Source organism: Branchiostoma belcheri, unplaced genomic scaffold, assembly GCF_001625305.1.
Source record: "Branchiostoma belcheri isolate BF01 breed outbred unplaced genomic scaffold, Haploidv18h27 scaffold15, whole genome shotgun sequence".
NCBI lineage: Eukaryota > Metazoa > Chordata > Leptocardii > Amphioxiformes > Branchiostomatidae > Branchiostoma > Branchiostoma belcheri.
The window spans coordinates 1,311,592-1,333,810 of NW_017802935.1; the positions used below are offsets into that span (position 1 = coordinate 1,311,592).

The 22,219-nt window shown below is 41.9% G+C and overlaps 1 protein-coding gene and 1 non-coding gene across 2 annotated transcripts in view; both read left to right on the plus strand.

Moving 5' to 3' along the window:
- The window catches only part of LOC109465175 (laminin subunit alpha-2-like), a 95,871-nt gene that overhangs the window by 47,844 nt on the left and 25,808 nt on the right, over positions 1–22,219 (plus strand). The window contains 17 exon segments of the mRNA XM_019762320.1: positions 1,511–1,638; positions 2,165–2,288; positions 3,079–3,192; positions 3,792–3,956; positions 5,183–5,445; positions 7,136–7,222; positions 8,917–9,110; positions 10,332–10,474; positions 13,881–13,967; positions 15,167–15,278; positions 15,871–16,021; positions 16,848–17,058; positions 17,710–17,826; positions 18,492–18,658; positions 19,135–19,273; positions 19,919–20,018; positions 21,538–21,654. Coding sequence (XP_019617879.1) covers positions 1,511–1,638; positions 2,165–2,288; positions 3,079–3,192; positions 3,792–3,956; positions 5,183–5,445; positions 7,136–7,222; positions 8,917–9,110; positions 10,332–10,474; positions 13,881–13,967; positions 15,167–15,278; positions 15,871–16,021; positions 16,848–17,058; positions 17,710–17,826; positions 18,492–18,658; positions 19,135–19,273; positions 19,919–20,018; positions 21,538–21,654 — 2,419 coding nt within the window.
- On the plus strand, positions 14,480–14,554 carry Trnav-cac. The gene has a single exon. It is a non-coding gene; the product is annotated as a tRNA-Val (tRNA).

Consider the following 22,219-nt stretch of genomic DNA (forward strand, 5'->3'; position numbering starts at 1 on the left):
CCAGATGGGCTAATATTGCAAACCATAGGTAAAAATGATGTAAGAAATATGTAGCAGCTATTCGCAACCCCCTGGGGGTTCGTCCAATTGAGCATTATGCATAATTATGCATAATTATGCACAATTAGACGAACCCCCAGGGGGTCAAGAATAGTTGCTACATATTTCTTACATCATTTTTACCTATGGTTTGCGATATTAGCCCACCTAGGTTTAAGGTTGCTGAGATGGGAGGTTGTCCGGGATTAAACTGGAGGCTGTTTTTAATTTTAACTGGAGGGAGTTTGTAATTCAGTTAATACACTGTATCCTACCGACAGGAAGCATTTTTCACAGGTGTGGGATAGACCTTTTGAGGTACTTCTTAGCGTTCTCTCTTGACGACCTTTAAAAATGGTTCACTATTATTTTCACTTCTCAATGTCTCTGTGTTGTTTCCATGTACATTCATATCTACAAGGCTGACCCTAATAGGTTGCTTTCCACCTATTTTTGTCAGCCAACTATTTCTCTGAATGTGTGTACAGGAGGTTATAATTTGTCTTTTCTCTTGCTCTTCATCTATCCCTTCATTTCCTTATTTGTGTTACTTTCCCTTTACTTTGACTTTCTGTATCTTTTTACGTCTGAATGAGACATTTCAATTCTCCTTTTTCGCAGTTTGATACTCGGCAAAAGTCAATTTGTACTTTTTCACTCCGAAGTCCTCTTTGTCTTGCTTTCCCTTCTTCATATGTGTTTCATTAGTGTTGTTGTTTCTCTTGCCCAGATGTTATTTCTCATACCATATTTCTTTACATCTCTCTGTGTTTCTGTACGTTTATTTATCACAACTCGTTAGACCTACTGGAAACTGTCCGAACGCAGCGGGCGCAAGGTAAGGGCTACAAAATGTAGGTCGGGACTTCTGCCCTGGTGATGCTAGCATGCATTTTTGCTGACTGCCAGGTCACTGACGCTTTCTAACTTATGATATCTTCTCTGTAACTTCAGTCTGGCTTTCTAAATGCTTGGCACAGCTCACTGTTGAAAGTAGGAGAGTTTGCATTTGTTTGGTAGGTGTGGTTGTAAAAGTGTTTTCACTCAAAATTTATGGTACTATGTTTTGTTTTGACCTGTGAGGGAGATACGCATGGCTTTATGATGCCGTTGATTTGAATTTGCTTGGCTCAGGTTGCAAATTCAATTTTTAACATGTAGACATACTAAAAAGTAAAGCAGAGGTGGTTTTGTATCCTAAAGTATTACAAGTTGTGAAGGATTTTCAACTGCTCCTTCACTTACTGTGCTCTTTAATCAGCAAAGTTTAGAGTTGTATAAAGAATGCTGTCTTGATACATAATAAACAAGTTCCCTTCATGGGGCTCAAAATACCACCTGTATATGCAGGTTAGTGCAAGTAAAATTGGGACTGTGCAAGCATTTCTGATGTCTACCTGCTACCTGTTTTACTCCCATTTGCAGCAGCAGTTTTCTTGTGTCTGAAGTGAAATTCTTTTCTCTCTCGCAGTTTAAGTGGCAGCTGTACCAGTCCCTGCTGAGTCGCACCCCGACCCGGGCTGAACTCATGATGATCCTGCAGAACATCCAGGCTATTCTCATCAAGGCCACATACGGACGCACCATGCTCAAGTGCAAGTAAGTTCAGCTGGTACTGACAGCAGAGAGATATGCAATATCATTCGTACAGGGTTGTCACCAGAAATTTTCCATCTAGTAGGGATCAGGCACTACATGCATAACCACACAAAGTTAGCCTTCTGTGGCTTTGCATGGAGGGCCCAAGACATCGCCACAGTTGGGGTTCTGGATCCTCCCCAGAAAGTTTCTAATTCATAACCACCTGAAGCTATCACCAGCATTTTGAGGGACACAATTATTTAAGGAAAGTTTCCCCGTTACAGCTTTATTCTTCAGCCAAATGTTAATTTTTTAAAAGACTTCACAGGGTTCTCCTCCCCCCCCCCAAATAAAAAACACCCCTACCCTTCTTGAAAGCATAAGGGCATAAGTCACAGCAAAGGGGTTCTGTAGGCTCAGACTATGCTGGCTAGTAGAAGACTGTTGTGTAATATTATTTGTAGTTGTTTATCACATTACAGTTTACCAAACTCATTAAGAATCTCAGTTGAATAGCTTGATTTTGTTATTTTCACGTCCGCAGGATCAGTAACATCTCTCTTGACGTTGGCCGTGAGCGGAGGTCCAACGACACCGGGCGGGAGCCTGCCACGGACAGTGTGGAGGAGTGCATGTGTCCTCCTGGGTACACTGGGCTATCATGCCATGTAAGTAGCTTTGATCAACATGATTGTGTGATGAAGTACAGCAAGGCACAGAACATAATTATCTTGGACACAACATGCTAGTCTCCCATGGCTGTCATAAAGGCTAATTTACTGGGCATTGCTGTCGAGCCAAGGAAGAAATACTTTCATCTGTCCTCCTGTAGAAACCAAGAGAAAATGATACTTGATAAAGGTTATGTGGACAAACGAGTACATAGCTTCAGTTTGGGATGTTCTGTCAGAATGTAAAGCCAGGAGCCCTGTGTTCAAGCTCATTAAAGACCCCACCCCACTTATCAGAAAGATTAGGGTGTCCATCCTGGTTTGAGTAGATCAAACCTTCAGTTTGTTCTTACACACTGCGCCCAGTTTGTATTGTAATGCAGTTTACTGAGAAGGCAAAGTATGGCAAACAAAGTTTCGACCCTCACTTGCTGGACACTCCTAAAGCACATGTAACTTAACACTCCTAAAGGGCAGGCTGCAGAAGCGAGGGCCTGCGAATCAGCGACAACTGACATCAACATCAGCACTTAAACAGACTGTAGAGGACTGCAGATTGTAGGACTGAACCTGGAAAATTATTGAACTAAATGTTCCTATACTGCGACTGCTTTGTACCTGTACATGTTTGTAACATTATTTGTATACTGTTGTGTTCAACTTGTAATTTTTATGAATGTATGTTTTAATGTATGTGCCCAGAGATACCAGAAAAACAGATCAAAGGATCTGAGGCATGCCCTGGTGAAATAGATAAACTTGAATCTTGTATGGTTTGCATTTGCAGGAATGTGCAGAAGGGTACAGGCGAGTTGTGAACGGTCCGTACCTGGGCCGCTGCATCCCGTGTGACTGCAACAACCACAGTGCAGAGTGTGACCAGATCACAGGCATCTGTGAGGTACGTGTGGTCCTGAGTTTGAAATTCTGAGTACCAGAATAATGTCTTAACTTTTCATCACTGTAAGATGAGGTTTCCTTCTTCAACCTTTAGCGCTCAAAGCTGTGTGGGTGAATGATCTTGTTTCACGGGCCTAGTGTAACCTCAATTATCTTGCCATGTTACATACAGGAGTGCACTATACACAGAAAGGTTGCATTGGAGATTATTGACTTTATTTTCAGGGTTCTAGTAGTATGTGTTTCCCTAGAACATGTATGTGAAGTGAAAGAATTATGTCAAATAAAGATGTGACAACACTTTAGAAGTATGATCTTAAATCTCTGTATTTTATCCAGTAGCAAAGCTTGAGTTTTCCTGAAGTACAAGTGTTAAAAACTTGAGGGGCAAAAGAGGCTATTTCACTGTAATAACCTTCTATATTGATGTATTTTTTTACTTGTTGTTATTGACAATGTAAATTTTGATGTTGTATACATGTATGTGTTTTTGTATGGGGCAGGGCAACTTGTAAAGGTGCGTATGCATGTGTTTTGCCCTCCCTTTCACTTTGTGAAAAATCGAAACAAATAAACTAAGCTCTAATTTGTTTTCTTCAGAACTGTGACGACAACACGACCGGCCAGAACTGTGAGAACTGCGCGGACGGATTCTTCGGAAACGCCGTGCCCGGAGCGGACGATTCTGGCTGCAAACGCTGCGCCTGTCCTCTAGCCAACGACGAGAACAAGTACGTCTCTTTTCTTGGAAGTTCATCTGTGTTGGTAGTTACGTTTTTAGAGTTAAAACTTCAGATCCAACACAAAGAAGTTCTCATCTAGAGCTTTCGACCAGTCACTGTAGCTGGTCTTCCTCAGTAGACTGACCCAGTGAGGGGTGAAAGAGGCTATTTATTTATATCACCCTTCACTCAACTTCACCGAGATGGGGGCCGACATCATCTACCAGATACCGTTGACCCAGTGTTGACGTCACACTTAAAAGAAATGATGTGACAAGCCTCACTGGGTCAGTCTACTAGTGAGGAAGACCAGAGTGACTGGTCGAAAGCTCTAGGTGAGAGAACTTTGTGTTGGATCTAAAGTTTTAAAACAAGTAGGTGTCTTTTTCTGTATGGGGAAAATGTCTGCGCAACAAATCTGCCAGACAGTTTTCTAAATATATTAATAATATGCAAGTTTGAACTTGTAAAAGTAGGTACTTTGAGAGCGGTGGAATGCATGGCAAGATATATTTTCTCTTTTTTTTTAATGACAAGTTTGTAATTTGTAACATCTAAAGCTGTTGTAGTAGTATGAATTTGTTGTTCAATTTTCATCAAAAATGTGTTTTTTTTCCCCAAATCCTGGACAGGTAGTACATTTGGGTAATGCATATTACACAAGCAAGTCTTGTCACTCTTTTTTTTTTACTTGCACTTGACCTGAGAGCAGATGTGAAGTCATCATTTCTTTCCCCACATGATTTTCTCCATCCCTCATTCCCTGTGCTGCAAGGCTTTCCCTCATTCTTTCACTCTTCAGACCAGGGATGAAGGGAAGCCTTGAAGCTGGTGACATGGACAAATACCGAATATTCTTCTCCTGGCATTTTTTCTGTTCCAACATGCATCCTTTTCTCTCATAAAAACAAGACAGTTATTACAGCATTAAAAAGGCAGCACAGATACTGGTACAGAAAGACTTGGTTTCTATCTTACATCTCTTCTGCAGAAGTTGAATTTTTCCTCCTCCAATTTTGACTGCTGCATGCAAAATTAGCTTTTTGCTGTACCCCGGGACATGTACTGTACTCTCACAATTTCTTTTTTATTTCCCTGTCCCCACTACAGCTTGAATTCATGACACTCGAATATGTCTCCGTGCATTACCACTGTACTACAGAATTTAGATCTGTGAAAATCCTATCCCTCGTACAGTGAAATAAAACTACCACACAAGCTTTATAATTTACAGTAAACCTTTGCCAAAAAAACAATGCCTTGGAACAGGAGAAATGCCAGGGTTGCTGGTTATTTGTCTGTGTGACTGTTCTGTCCAGAAATCTCATCTGCTCTGGGTTACTTTTCATTTCTGTCACGACTGTGAGTCACCACTACTTTTTTGTCCCTCTCCTCTCCCATCTTTCTTTCTTTCTATGTTTGTTTGTTTGTTTGTTTGTCGTGAATGTCTTGTCCAGACCTCAAAAACAAGAGGTTGTCCGGATTATCATGAGACCTCAAAATGACGAGGTTGTAGCCAGTCAGTACTCAAGGTACCTCCTCTCTTGTTTGTGTGCTTTTCCTAGCACGTCGGCAGCCTCACTATTACTAGTATTAGAGGGATAAATCTCTTTTGAGTACTCTAGCAGACAATTGAGATCTCATCACAAAGGATAAGACCAAAAGAGAGCTAGAAGAGCTCTGTCCCCATTAGAAGAGACTCCAAAGAGCACTGCTGTAGATTCCTTCTTGACACCTAAGGTTGGACCCCCTCAGATACAATCAATTGTTTTGAACAATAGATAATTAAATGGGGATTAGCATCTAACCCTAACAATGACATAAAAACAACAACATAGCAGCCATGTTTTCACAGGTGATTTTGAAAGAGACTTTTCAAACAATGGAAAATTATGTAAGAAAACAGTTTCAAAAAAGAGACTTGTAAGAGACTGCAAGGGATCTGAGATAGCATTTGGGAGAGCAATGCCTAATCCAAAGAGATCTGCTGTTTTGTCAATTGTCCGCTAGAGTACTCTAACGAGTTTTATCTCTCTACTAGTGCCTGCGCAGAACCCTGGATTTTCATTCAGTTATTCATTCATTCACTCATTTCGAAACCATTTTAGCCCTGCTGGGCTAATCTTCCAAGGCTCAAACACATTTAAAATGATATGATTATATAATCACAAAAAAGTACAGTAAAATAACATTTAAAAGACATACATCACAAAATCTATAAGAAAAATCAACATTTTCACAGTTTTCGTTGGATTTTTGGTCAATGTTGCATCAGGATTTTGCCTGTTGCAGACGATATCTTTTCCGACATAACATTATGCGAATATGATGTTACATTGAGTCGTTCTGCTGAAGTGCAATGTACAATATCAGGGCTCTCCCCAAGCAATGAAGCAAGAGTGCCCCCCCTCTCCCAAAAATTCTATGTTCAAATTTAGGTTCTTAGTATCATGAAAATTCACTAATTTTTCATCAACCGATTAGGGAGCACCTCTCCCCTAAGACTTTCTGGGGAGACTGCTGAACACATTACGGGTTTTGCGCAGGTGCAGTACGTTCTGCCGACGTGCTACTTTTCCACGGCATCACTTTTCTCTCCACCTCTCTTTCTTCTCATGATTGTGTTGATGGTGCACTTCTTTTGCAATGGCCAGACTAACATACAATGGTTAAAATGCCAGTGGATGGGAAACAAAGATTGCAGACAATGACCAGAATGGCAATACAAAGTAGAAAAAGCATTTGCATTTTGAGAGTTAGAGAAAGCTAAAACCCAATACACTTCAATTTAAGGTGCATATTTCTGTATCTGTATCTGTATAGCCGGTATAACCGCCTTTCGGCGTAACACACCACCATATATTTCATATCTTACTGTATGTATACTTTTTATGACGATAATATAATATCTTTTCTGCATAGAGCAAGACTCTAACTACCCTCCACTGGCTCAAACCTGGACGTGTTATCCTGACCAAACATATTTACCTATGATTACATTTCACTAGTTTGGTCTTACTGGTACTACTGTAACACTTTACAGTACAATGTAGCAATACCATCTTGTTACACCAATGCTACCCTTGATATCACTTCAAGGAAGTTACATGTAATGCAGTGCTTAGAAGATGATTTAATCTCTAAGTGTGCTGCTGTTTTAGTTGCTAGTTGCCTGTAGTCATGCCTAACAGTAGCCTTGCTGGATTCTCATCTCACCCCCAGCTTCAGCTCTACGTGCAGACAGGATGCGGACGGTAATATTACATGTACGGGCTGTGAGCGGGGATACACGGGAAGGCGCTGCGAGAGGTGTGTGTGTGACTTATAGATTGCCGTGCCGTCGGGCTGGCCTGTCGCAGGGTGAACAGGCAGGAACTATCGTTGGCAAATGGTAGCCTCGATGACAGTACACTCCAAGCAGAGGTTTGGGTTTGGGGTTATTTTGGGTGTGTTTTTAGGCTTTTTAATCAGGGTTTCTCTTTTGCACTGGAATTTTTTCCCACCAATTCCAGTGCAAAAGAGAAACCCTGATAAAGAAAAAGCCTGAAAACATGCCAAAAATAACCCCAAACCTCTGCTTGGAGAGTAGGATGACAGGCCACAGTGCAAGTTAGACATTACTTGATCTCTTTAGCCCGCTCCCATAGTTGGATCCCTACTAAAAAAAAAAAATTTTTTTACTAAAAAAAAATTTTGTTAAAAAAATTTTTTTTCTAATACTCTTAAACGTGGTGTGAAGACTAGACGACCCCTGTATCAGGGACCCCTACAGCAGTATAATAAAACAATTGCATGCTACCACTACTTTGGTCACCATGTAACAAGACCCAAAGGCCACTAAAGAGTGATCCATAGGGCTCTCCAAGGTTACACGTTGCACGAATAAGACAGTAACAGGATCTCTTCTCCCTAAGTCAGAAACATCATGATAATGACAAGCTCAAAAACTACAACTGACCCTATAGCTATGGGGAAAGCGTGCGAGAGAGGATTTTTGGTACGGTTCCCAACTCTGGCATATTACGTCAGTTGGTTGAAGAGAGCAAAACTATCTTTTGCGTTGTGGGTCTGGCATCCAGGCTAGCCAAAGTTCGGCCAGCCTGTTTATCTGGTGGCAGACCAGCCTTGCGGCATGGCAATTTATTTATCATACCCTAGGCAAGGACACAAGTGTGACTATGGGGGGGGGGGGTGATGGTTAAGAGTAAGACTACAATGACTATTCTTCTGCCCTTCTGTAGATTTTTACTATTTCAGAATATACTATCAACTTACTATTAATCATAACTTAATGATCTCTTTATAGTAAGAGATATACATTGTAGGTTAAGTCATTAACTGTAGATGTCTCTGTAGATGTCAGAAAGCAGGAGCTCAGCATGAATTTTAACTAGATACAATGTCTATACTAGGGCCGCTGTAATATGCAAAATGTATGTAAGTAGGAAAGTACGAGTAGGCAAGACGTAATGTATGCATCTCTTGTAGATTCTAAGCCAACAACCATGCTTACGTAATACAACAAGTCATCATCAAACTACTGGATAAATTCTCTTAAGAGTCGGGCTTTTCAGACTGCATCTGCTGTCTTTCATCAGTGACTGAGAATGATCTGAAAGTACATGTAGAACCGGATTCATTCTCATACATGTATCTCAGCATGAAAGTTCAACTGTGTTGGTACAAGTCATTATGAAATAAAGACTAAACTTTCTCTGCCAACACTGGAATGAATGGGGACTTGCCCCAAATTTTCAGCTGACTCATTCAACAATGTTTGCAAAATAGACCCGTCTACTCAACGGATTCATTCTCAGTCACTAATAGAAGAAAGTGGACTCTGTCTGAAATGTCTGACTCATTAGAGAATTCATCTAGTTATGTTTACCGAAGGAAACATATTATATTTTCTTGCTATATTTTGTGTGACATAATATTGTACCTGGATGCCTAACCTTCATCACCATGACAACTGTGCTGTAACCCGATCTGCCGCGTGACAGATGTGAGCAGGGTTACTACGGCAACCCGACCATCCCTGGTGGGCGGTGTTACGAGTGTGCGTGCGACCAGTCGGGCTCCCTCAGCCCCATCTGTGACCAGGTTACCGGGGAGTGCCAGTGCCAGCCAGGCATCACTGGCCGCGCCTGTGACCAGTGTCAGCCCAGATACGCCCTGACTGAGAGGGGATGCATCAGTAAGTCTTTCTCTTATTTATTACTATAGGTACATATAGATGCCCTATTGAGCCAAGTCCAGGCATACAAATATAAAAAAGTGAATGAAAAAAGTTGCTAGGCACATACATTTACCAGCTGTGCTACGACCAGTGTCAGCCAAGATATGCCCTCACAGAGAGGGGGTGCATCAGTAAGTCTTTCTCTTATTTATTACTATAGGTACATATAGATGCCCTATTGAGCCAAGTCCAGGCATACAAATATAAAAAAGTGAATGAAAAAAGTTGCTAGGCACATACATTTACCAGCTGTGCTACGACCAGTGTCAGCCAAGATATGCCCTCACAGAGAGGGGGTGCATCAGTAAGTCTTTCTCTTATTTATTACTATAGGTACATATAGATGCCCTATTGAGCCAAGTCCAGGCATACAAATATAAAAAAGTGAATGAAAAAAGTTGCTAGGCACATACATTTACCAGCTGTGCTACGACCAGTGTCAGCCAAGATATGCCCTCACAGAGAGGGGGTGCATCAGTAAGTTTGTTTATTTATTATATAATAGCCTTTATTGTACATAGTTGTAAGGTACATGTATATACATTCACCAGCCGTGCATGTTACCAGTGCCAGCCCAGATATGCCCTGCATCTTATTACTTTACTTTACTTTATTGGGGACTGAAAACACATCAGTACACGAGTCATCAAGGCAGTCGAAACTGGTAGTAGTGAACCCACAAATACAGACGTTATACAAACATAGATAAAGAAATCTAACTGCAAAGTGCAAAACAGAAATAATGTTATTAATAACATAATTAACATCCTTAATTGGTGGCACAAGGTGACCTCAATATGGCTTTCCCCAACCTAAGTTAGGTACCCATTCACACCTGGGTGGAGTGAGGAAAGTCGTGTAAAGTGCATTTCCCAAGGACACAATGTCGGGGCGCATGTCCAGACATGTTCCAGGTACGACTCAGGATCGAACCCGCGTCTCCCGGTTCACAGTCGAATGATCTACCACTACGCCACCCGACGCCACCTTGATGTTTTACGGAAATAAACCATTGATTCATTCTTTTTCCCCCCAGATTGTGATGATGAGTGTACAGGCGTGCTACTGGACGATATGGAGCGTCTGGAAGCTCTGCTGCGTTCGCGGAACCTCAGCCGGATGGCTGCAATGTTTTACGGAAATAAACCTTTATTCATTCATTTATTCCTTTCCTCCCAGATTGTGATGATGAGTGCACAGGCGTGTTACTGGATGATATGGAGCGTCTGGAAGCTCTACTGCGGTCGCGGAACCTCAGCGGCGTGTTCCCCGCGCCCTGGCCGACCCTCATGGCTCTGGAGAACGAGACTCTGGAACTACAGGTCAGTTTAATCATCGTCTGTTATATCAACAAAATGTTGGACACCAAAATCAAGCAACTTACTGGATAAATTCACTGAGGAATCAGACGATTCAGACAGCAAACTCGAGTGAACCTAAATACAAGTGTAACCTGTATATAATTAAAATGAGAATCTGAGTTTTTTTCTGTACACTGTAAGTGAGGAAGATCAAGAAACTCTGTTGGACCTCATTTACTTCAAGTTAGACACTCGTTTATGTTACACTTGTCTTGGGACTCTCTTAGTCATTTGTTGAAGATAGTGGATGCTGTCTAAAACATTGTGGACAGTTTACATTTGTAGTTGCCCCGACCGCAGGACAGACTGCTATGGGACCGGTGAGGTGAGGTGAGGTCTAAAACATCTGACCAGAGAATCTATTCAGTTGCTTGATTTATTTCTGGCTCTCTGTTGTTCACTGTTCACTTCCCGTTTGAAGTTTGCTATTTGAGATCTTCATCCTTTTCATAGATTTCGTTATGATGCACTATATCCTCTGTTTTCTTTTCTTTCCTTTCTTTCGCTTTTGAGATGTTGAAGTTACTAACCATGTCGATCACCTGTTGTTGATGTACATGTATGTTGATACATGTCAGGGCTCGAAATTCATTTTTTGGAACAGGTGCACTAGTGCACCCAACCTAAAAACTTAGGTGCACAGAAATTTTTTGGGTGCACCATATAAAACAAAACTTATTTGCAGATCTTACTGCTCCTGTTCTGAGGTTGAATCTGAAATGGGAGCTAACTTCAAAATCTTACTCAAGTACCGCTACAAAGATTTAATTATTTTTCACACTTAGATGCCAAAAATATCCTGTATACTACAATCATGTATTATACATTTAGGCCACACCAATTCAATTTGTTGGTTCTCGGATTCGCCTCTTCGTTTTTTCTGATTTGCAAAAAAAAAAAATTGATTCTGGTCCTGAATCAACTGAAAAATGCTCATGTTTTGCCCCCCAACAGTTGAGGAAAGTCCTTTTCTTCCTAGTTGTTACAGTTTTCCCATCTATCATTGCAGTGGTTTGATTAAAACTTTTAAAAGTTCAAAATTCAATGTTTAAATTTTAACCCAGCCTTTTGTGTTGACTTCATGGCTCATTTTGTAGCATTTAAGCCTATTATAGGACGCCTAGACCTGTTTTTATTTTTATTTTTTTTCGCCCTGTCGCTTCATATTTTTGCTGAAAAAATCCGAGAACCAACAAATTAAATTGGTGTGGCCTTAATATGTACAAAAATACCTGCAAAAAATATTTGGGTGCACCCACGGAAAAAATATGGGTGCACAGCTCCAATTTTGGGTGCACCCAGTATTTCGAGCCCTGTGTGTGTTTGTCAGACCTTCCAGTTGTGTTCGTCCTTATGAAAGACAAGTTTGCTAGTAGTTTTACTTAATTCAATGTGTAAAATCTGTGTTAACAATGTATTAACTATATTATGCATAGACTGTCCAGATACATGTAGTTTAACAGTTGTTTGAAATTACATGTATATCTCACCCGTCCTAACCCATTTTGTAACTTGAAATTTGTCAAACATTGTGCTTCTAACAGTCCCAACATGCGACTTCAATTAACATTTATCTACCAGGTTACATACATGTGTATATCTACCACTTTTGAAAAACAGTGTGTTTGAGAGGTCTCTAGTGCATGCAGCAGTTAGCCTCCATAGCATGCCAAAAACTAGGGTTTTGGGGGGGTCTTCAGGGTCTTTGGGAGCTTTTATGTGCTATTTTCTGATTGCATATAGACAACGTTAACATAGCCGGCCTGGTTGAATTACCCCCGTTTTTAGAACTGGGCTAATCAGAAAGCAGCCGAAGACCACCAAACTCCCAGTTCTATAAGCCTGCTACGGAGGCTAATCAGAAAACAGCCGAAGACCACCAAACCCCCTGTTCTATAAGCCTGCTATGGAGGCTATGCAGCAATTACGTTCATAGACGTTGCATGTATGTGTACAGATGTCTTTGTCTTTTTGTCCGTACCCGTGTGTGTTATCATTGTGACTGTGTATTTGTGTTTGTTGTTAACAATACGACACTTCACTCCTCTTCTTTGCACTGTGTTTTTCACGGCTGTCCCGTATGACGTGTCCAGGCACAACTGAAGGTGGGAAACACACTATGATAAAATTGTTTGTTGCTGTGCACTGAAAGATATGCTTGCACAAAGCACAAAGTAGGGCTGTGTACCTCATACCTGTACCTGCATCCAAAGTTGTTAAGGTCCAGGTCCATTTTTCGTAAATGCCATCTCAAAAATGACAATTTTCACAGTATTACATTTGAAAATCAAGGAAAAGTGTTTTTCGACTAAGATATGTAAACCCCCATATGAAGACAACATGTTATCACTAAAAAAACACTATATTTATGACTTAAAGATGTTTTTTACTCCAGGACATGGACTCAAAATTTTAGGTACCTCATAAGGCTGTGTACCTCATACCTGTACCTGTATAATTATTCAGGTACAGGTCTGGACCTGAACATATCTGATGTATGGTCTGTACAAATTTAAAGAAAACACAGGTGTAGACACCATATTTATCATATTATGTCAATTGTATCATTCTCAAAAATAACAATTTTCACAGTGATGCACTTTAATGTCAGAAATGTAATGATCTTGTTTTTAGGCGTCAACGAAGAGAACAATTTTCCACTTAATTTACCATTTAAACTGCCAGAAGGCAATATTTATTTTATAACGAACAGAACTGATAATTGGCCACACTAGTTTACATGCACGTGCAGGACCTGAAATTTATTTAGGTACACAGCTCTAGCCTGAATGAACTGTTTCTTGCAGGGACTTTCTGGCATGTTCCTGAGTTGCTTCCAGCTGCCTCTATTAATATAACAAAGCATGTAGACACAGTTTTGCTTTCCTTTCAGATCTGGTCTAGTCTGAGCTTGATTTTTTGTTCTTTTGTCTGTTGAAATGTTTTGGAACAGCATATATAGCCATTAGAGGAGTTAACATGTAACTTGTAAGAGTTACTAACTTAAAGACTACTATTGCTAAAATCTCTTACACGTAAGCTCGAGCATACAAAAAATATTGCAGACATGTCAGGGCATTGTGCTACATGATTGTGTAATTTTAGACAAGCATAATCCCAAAATCAAAAGTAAAATTTAAAATAATCTATGTAAATGCTCTATCAAAGATGTACACTTTCTGCTTATGAAGCAAGTGTTTGCACACAGTACTAGTTAAAGCCTTTCCTTTCCAGTTGCTTGCTCTACTGAATGTGTAAAAGCTTAATGAATCCAGTGCTGCCTGTCATGTACATATATAGTGTATGATTGCAATATGACTGAATTAAGGGTATGTATTAATATATTTTATTTCCCACATGGCAACAGCCCTTTATTGATGCGTTCAACCGGCTGCAAGACAAGGCCCAGAACATCTCAGACCTGGAGCGGCTGGCAGACAGGCTGCTGAGGAGGGTAAGGAACTACAGACTCAGACACTGGCATTTGACTAACATACATGATAGATTGACAGTGTGTACAACTTTTATAAGTACCATCAGAATGATCCTCTGTACCAGTACTTGGCCTATTAACAGGTCAGGTGGAATTTGAATGCATATCAGGGAGTATTTGGCAGATTTTTCTTGTAATCATTCTACAGATGTTCAAAACATCCTACAGCTGTTTGGAATATAAAATGTGTATGTGTGTTTGTCTCTCTGTCTGTGTGTATGAATGTGTGCATGAGTGTGTGTGCATAAAATGCTGTGAACAAGTAAGCAATGTGGTAAAGAGAGGGCAGGCATCAAGTTTGTTGAACTGATTTTTTCAATTCAATTCTTATTTCCATACCAACATCGCAGACATTCAAAATATAACTATAATGTTGCCTGAATGGCATTGGTATTTACAACATTACATTGAAATAATCACATAACATTATACATATATACATGTACATAAATACATGTATATACACTACGTGGGGTCGTGTGGCGCAATCGGTAGCGCGTTCGGCTCACACCCCAGAGGTCGTGGGTTCGAACCCCACCTTGTCACCGATCTTGTGCCCTTGGGAAAGGCACTTTACACGACTTTCCTCACTTCACTCAGGTGGAAATGAGTACCTAGCTTCGGCTAGGGACGCCCCTCGGATAGGACGTTAAATGGAGGTCCCGTGTTTGGGGAGAGCCACACCCCACGCACGTTAAAGATCCCACCACACCTTTCGAAAAAGAGTAGGGGCATGCCCCGGTGTGCGATGGTACAAACACTACTGTATGGAGTTGGTGATTCACTTCAAATCACCCGAATGGAGGCCTGGCGAACCTCTGTTCCGTATCAGCCACATGGTGATTACATCACCACACATGGTGATTACATCATCACCCGGACGGAGGCGTGGCGAACCCCGTCTTGTATTAAGCTAACGAAAGGGTATGCCACCTCGTAAGGGGCGGTATAACCCCGACCAATACGGTCGACCGATGATGATGATGATGACACTACTACAATGTACACTAAAGTGCTCAAATTAAAATAGACAGGTTTCCCCTCAGCTATTACTTGTATACTTTTTCAATGGATTAAAAGGTGAAGGCAATAAAGTAAAGAACATCCAGAGTAACCATTGTTAGCTAGAACACTCGTTTAAAACAATGTTTGTTTTGCAGGCCAACGAGGCCGTCCGTAACGCCCCGCCCGTGGACGAGGATGCTGGGAAGGTTCGTGACCGCGCGGCCGACCTTGAGATGAGGGTCATGAACGCTGCCCGAGACCTGCAGAGTAAGTCTGGACACTGAATGGACCGTTCCATAAGCCACGCCCCCCTTAGCAACGCCCTAGCAACTCGAACACCTCCGTCAAAATCAGTGCGGGAAGGGCCGTACCGACTGCCGCCGCCAGAATGTCCGATTTGCAGCCCAACTTTACGGTCGATTTTTCGGCAGCGAAAAACTCTCCCAGGAGACAAAAAAATTGGTTAAGCTACATTTGTTGAACGGTACATCCGCAGAGTAGAATTATTTTAGGAGGGGACAGAGGTAGTTTCAGTGAGAGCAAAATGTTTTCGCTCAATACAGATGCGGGATTGGCCGCATAACATCACACGGTAGGTGGACAAGAGTGCCCAGTTGCTGACTAACAGCCGATACATGTGTGAAACAGAGTCGTTTATCTGTGACAGGTTTTCCACGGCATTTGCTGCATACATCACAGATGCATACAAGCCCCCTAAAAAAACGAAATGGGAAATAAAAACTCACTGTCTTCTCTGTGAAGACCAGTGGAAGTATACATGTAGCTCTTCTGTTCATTAAATTCATTTTAGCTAAATTGATCACTTTCACCTTATCTGAAACTTCTCTTGTTTTCACAGATCTGGTTGAGCAGCTGGTGAACTTCACGCGGGGCCCCGGATCGCCGGTGTCGGATCTCGAGGCACAGCTGCAGGAGGCTCGCAGGATCCTCAACCAGATCCGCGGCCGTGATCTCAACGGCTCCAGGGCCGACGCTAACAGGGAACTCAGGTAACCAGCATGTTTGTTTTTTTAACGGAGTGGTTCAATGCAAGGCCGATACTTCAAATCGGCATTGAACTAGAAATATGAGAGAAACATGGCTATGTCAAGAGATGGTGGTGAACGTTGATTTGAAAGCCTGTAGATTGTAGGTCAGTGCGAAACACTTGTCAGGGAGGGAATTCCAAAGCTTGGCCACACGGGGAAAGAAACTGTCACTGTAAAAAGATTTCGAACAAGGAATTTGGACAGTGAAGTTGTGTGAACTAGTGGAGAAGCTAGTGGAATGCTTAAAAATTCTGAGTGGTGGAACTAGTTGGGTGAGTTCTGCAAGTTCTGCCTCTACGAGTACAGTAAATGTACAGTCAAACCTGCCTATTTGAATGGCAAGCTGTGGCAAAATGAGCAAGTGTTTTGCCCAGATTCAAGCAGTTCTGGTTTTAAAGCGCTGACATGATGCTGTGAAATTCAGGAAGGTGCTTTACACAAATTTTCTTACTTGGGTGAAAATGAGTACCTGACTTGAGTTTGCTTGAGGAAATCTGGAGCACTTATTCCAGCATCACTGCATCACTAGTCAGTGCAAATGTGGGCATCCAAATGAGACATCAGATGACTATTTATTGCACTGCAAATTTTACAATACTGAAAGGACCAAAATGTTGTTATCCATATCTAGCCTTCATCTTGAAAATATACTCCCTTCCGATCCATTCAACGCAAATGACGCCACATTGTGTACTTTACTTCTTACAGGTAGCCCCTCCCTCCCATACTCTACTAACCGCCGTATCTTTGATATTGTGTTCAACTATATTCATCATCCCCTTCCCAGAATGGCCCAGGACACCCTTGAGAGAGCCCTGATGGACTTTGCTAACAAGACCCAGGACAAGCTGGCCGCGGTGACCGCCCTGGAGGGGAAGCTGAACGACACGCTCAGCCAGCTGGGCGACCTGGAGGACGCCGTGCGCGAGGCTCGCATGAACACCAACGACGCCGAGCGGCTCAACAACAACAACGAGGACGTGCTTCGCGATCTGGAGGTAAGGACTTAACATTCCCTCTCTCTCATATGTATATATCACAGGGGAAATTGGAATACAGGGGAATCTGGAATCCTCCTAGGGGAGTCTGGAATCCTCCTAGGAGAGATTGGAATTCTCATATTCAGATCCCAATTCAGTACTAAAAATACTAGAACTGAATCATTTCACACCTAAACTTTCAATCAATTTCAGCATAGGCAAGCCTATTACTATTGTACCGGTTTATCGTCTGTTGTTCCCGTAATGAGGGTTAGACGTGCCTGCACTCTGATGCTGGGGCCTGATGGCAGCCTCTGTCCTGTAGTTCTTGGGCACAGCAAATTCAATACCCCTGCGAGTTATAGTCTCAACAACTTCAGCCAGCCAGCCACGCAGTGTCCCAACATTAAGTGATGAAATCTATGATTTGCATGCTCCTTTTCGTAATGGCACACTCCAGGAATGATACAAGGCTGTTGGGGTGTTGTTGAAACGGAGACTTTAGACAATCAGTCATCAGGTGTCCCTGTTATCGAAAAATTTTTGTCCATTTAGTTGTAGATGCAAGAATTAATTTTTAAAAGTTTCTAAACCTACAATATCCAATCAGTTATCAGTTATCTTATGACTTAGTTTCATCTGACACTGTTTGTGTTTGAATGTCTACAGGAAATGAGGCGCCTTACAGAAGAGAACGTGGATGACATTCGCGACGCCATCAGGGAAGGAGACGAGGTTGTGAAGAACGCCCGCAGGCTCCTGTCTGAGGCTCGGGTTGCACTGGGGGTAAGCTGCTGGATGTTTGTTTGTTTGTTTGAGCCTTTGTTTATTCTTGCTCATACTCAATTCAGCCGGATGGCCACTTGTCATTGAGGTAACAAGGGAAGCTGTCAGGTTACTAAATAGACAACATGTAACAAGATACAGATTAAATGACCTATATAATTATAACAAGACATTTCTCTTCTAGGGTACAGAAGTGTTGTTTTGGGTGGCTTAGCTTTGGGTTTGTGTGTCTGTCTGAACAGAGTACATGTAGGGTGGGTGAAAGATTGACTGGCAGAATGATACTTGATAGGAGGCCAAAAGATCAGACTCAGTAGATAGTCACAGGAGAATTCGGATGCCCATAGTGTGTGGGTCCCAGATTCACAACCTGTTATCCACCTTAAACAAATCCACGCGAAGGCCACCGTGTCAACTGTGACCCTCACTCAGGTGTAGGGGCTGACACGGTCATCCTTCTCGGAAAATCTGTACCTGTATATCTATGAATCTGTGTCTGTGCATGAATCTATATCTGATTATAAATAAAGATATTGAGTGATTGCCATACAGGAGAATTCAGGAAGCCGAGGATCGCATATTTTCCAGAAGTCTGAAGTCTCTGATTCCTTATGAAGTAGTTTAAACTGTAATATCTCTGATTATTTGTTTTCTTCTCTGTCCAGGAGGCTATAAAGAACGACGAGGCCCTGCGTAACGTGCGTCCGGAGCTTCAGCGTCGGGCCGACCTGCTGACCCAGAAACTGGCCGGCCCGCCTGACCTGGAGGACCTGGTGGAGGAGGCAGAGAAACATGCTCACAACCTGACTCTCAGGGCAAGGGATCTGGAAGGGTGGGATTGTTTGTTTGTTTGTGTGTCTTGCCCTAAGTTATGTATGGTTAGGGTTAGGGTTAGGGTTAGGGTTGGCTGCCTGATCTGGAGGATCTGGTGGAGGAGGCAGAGAAACACGCTCACAACCTGATGCTCAGGGCAAGGGATCTGGAAGGGTGCATTTGTTTGTGTGTGTGTGTGTGTGTGTGTGTGTGTGTGTGTGTGTGTGTGTGTGTGTACAGTTAGGGCTAGGGTCAGGGTGGAGGAGGCATGCCCACAAGCTGGCACTCATGGCCTACAAGGGGGGAGGGTCATCAAAATACCTGTTTTTTTAAGTCCACATAATTTTGATAATGTGGTGAACTGTGTCATTTGAGTCAATGAAATGTTTTGCCAACACTAGCATGTGAGTAACACTAACTTGACTTTTATGATAAATTTAGAATTTAAAATCCTTTGAGTGAATGAAAGTTACAGTATTACGTCTCCTTCTCCAGGCTGTTTGCAGAGACCAAGAACTTCTCGTCCGACGCCCTGGCCGCTGCTACGGCCTACGACAACATTGTGCAGGCTTTCGAGGATGCCGAGAGGGCTGCCAACGAAGCCAACGTGGCTGCCAAGGAGGGACTGGACCTGGTAAGGCTTTCTATCTCTGATACTAGTATTGCTCAGTTATAGGTAGTGCTGTGTACCGGTTCGCTGGACCGGTTCCGGACTTGTAAAAATGTTAAGGTTCAAGTCCAAAAAAACCTTTAAAAAGGTCAAGGACGATTTCTGGACCAAATTAAAACCCATGTCACGTACCCCTTTTTCTTCCAAACCACCTAAAACCTTCCATAGATTGCAAAATATGTGCTGCAAAATGAAGAAAACATAGCCATTGGGCATCGTCAAGTGTCGGCCTCCATGTTATGTGGCCACAGTTTTGCACATACAATGCACAATGTTGCAAGGTTGCCGAGCTGCCCAGGAGGGACTGGACCTGGTAAGGCTTTCTATCTCTGATATTAGTGTTGCTCAGTGATATGTAGTGCTTTGCACCTCTTATCTTATCTTGTAAATACTGGAACAAAATCCTCTCGGGTATAACGTCCAGGGGAGGTCTTGGTGCGCGGCTAAGTACGGCCGGTGGTGGAGGTGCTTGTAACAAAGTGAAACAAAACTTAACTATCTATACAAGGTGCAAAAAAATAAAGGAACAAGAAAAAAGTGATGGCCGTCTTAGCATGATGTATATTTTCCTCAGATATGTTAACAGAATCTCATTTTCCGTTCTTCCAGGCCACAGGAGAAGACTCGTTGAGCGAACTTGGCGAGGAATCCAAACAGCGCAGCTACGACCTGTTGGACGAAGCTGTGAAACTCAGGGACAGGGTGGACGGTAGGAGTTTGGATCATTGTTTACCACGAGTCAAAAATGATTGGGATCCTTCCTCTTGTCCCTGCACTGTCCTTAAAAATGAATTTCAATTGTCCCGAAGTGAGGATGAACAGTTACTATCCCAACCTGGAGTATTGTACTGTATGACTCCAACTTGAAGTCAAATTTATTTTGCTTATGTTCTGACTCGATCCCACGTGCACTATAATTGAAGAGTAGACAGGATATTTGGGGGGGACTTTTCCAGAGCCAAAAGCCGGGACGTGTGCCTGGTAGACAGGACTGACATTCTGATGTTTATTATTATCTTGTTGTCCCAAAAATGTCCCAAAGTGTCTTTTTAGTTGTCTCGGCCTAAAGTTTGGTGGTCAGTGGCCATCGGGACACCGTTAATTTCGAGCCCTGCCCATGAGTGTAATAGGAGAAGGGATGGTGTGGAAATATGCTTAGAAAGGCAGAGTCATTATAATTATGTACAAATATTGCAGTGTCATGCTTATAGTACAATATTGTAAAGTTAGGTTGTTACACAATATCATGTTTTGACAGGCAGAGTTGTACTTTTAAATGATAATGTGGTACGATTTTTTTTAAATCCTATTTTAACGTCATTTTTCCCTGAACTGGGGGTTAGACGTGCTTGCATCAAGTGCAAGTCTTTTTTGAAGCAAGATTTTTACGCAATGTAGTATGTAATTTTAGGTTTGTGACTTTCCCTGATCTAAATTATTTATAATTACACCTCCACCTGCAATGAAGTACAGTAAAAAAGCATCAATTTCAAAGTCAGTATCTTACAAGTAATAACTTTGGTCGAAGGAGCCAGTGTACAATATCCACGAGCCTCTCGCTAGATGCTGTCGCTGAAATAATCCTTCCTTCGTAATTGGATGAACCATAATGGCATTCTGTACATGTAGAGAGCAGTGGACTGTGCAAGAGAATTAACGTCCGTGTCCATAATATCACCAGGGTCCATAATATCGCCACCTTGAGAAAAAGTGTGCATTAAGATATTTTTACTGCAACATACCCTACAGGGTACATGTATGTACATTTGAGGTGTGCAGGAGTGCATACCATGTTGCAGTAAAAATATCTTAAAGCACACTGTTTCTTAAGGTGGCGATATTATGGACCCTGGTGATATTTTGGACACGGATGTTAGAAGATGAAATACATGTAGGCAGGGCTCACAATTCGTTTTTTTTTTACTTTTACAATGTACACTTAATTCTGATGCTTTAAGGAATGTCAAATATCTACATGTAGATGCACCAAGAGTTAAAAATTAAGTGGATAGCTCCAATTATGGATACACAAAAAGTGCGTATGCACTTAGTAATTCGAGCCCTGCATGTAGGTCATAACAACAGGTACATTTGTACATACATACGTGTAGTTGCTGTAAAATACATCTGTTAGTGTTAACTCTTATCCAACTGCATAGCACAATGAGATGATTGATGTAGCATGCAATAACATAATTATCTTTTAAAAACTATGTGCATGCACGCAGACTTAGGAAGTAGCACGGCTGACAAAGAGGCGGAAATAGCCCAGGGAAACCAAAATATCACCGACCTGAAGAAAGCAGTCGAGGAACTTAAGGACAGAATGGACCTCCTACCTGATGGTAAGGCATCGAAACAAGCATCTAGGGCTGGTTTCAAAACTTCACACTTATCCCAGGTAGAACTGATTTCATCTCGGTGATCTGGACTGAAGAGGAGGGATGGTGACAAACGTTCAATATCAAATACTGAGATAACATTAACTCAAGCAACTAGGTAAGATTTAAAAAAGGACGTTTTTTAAATGGTCAAAATTGAAATGTATCAGGTAGCATCCACTACCTTTCATCAGCGACTTGGATGCTACCTGAAACATCTGACTGTTTTAAAACTATCCAGTTGCTTGAATAACTGTTACCTTGGTATCTCATTACTTGGATGTCTAATCTTCATTGAGGAATGAAATTCAGGTTTATGAAACCAGATGAAGTCAAACTAAACCTGGGGAGAAAGTGTGAAGTCTTGACCACCGCCTGTTGTACGTACATGTATGTGAATAATAAACCCACTGTGTCTCTGTTGTGTGTGTGTTTGTTCTGTTGCTGTGTAGAAATGCAGGTGGACCTGGCCATGTTTCGCAATGAAATCCCCGTCGGTCAGGCACGCGTGAACCGAGGCTTCACGGAA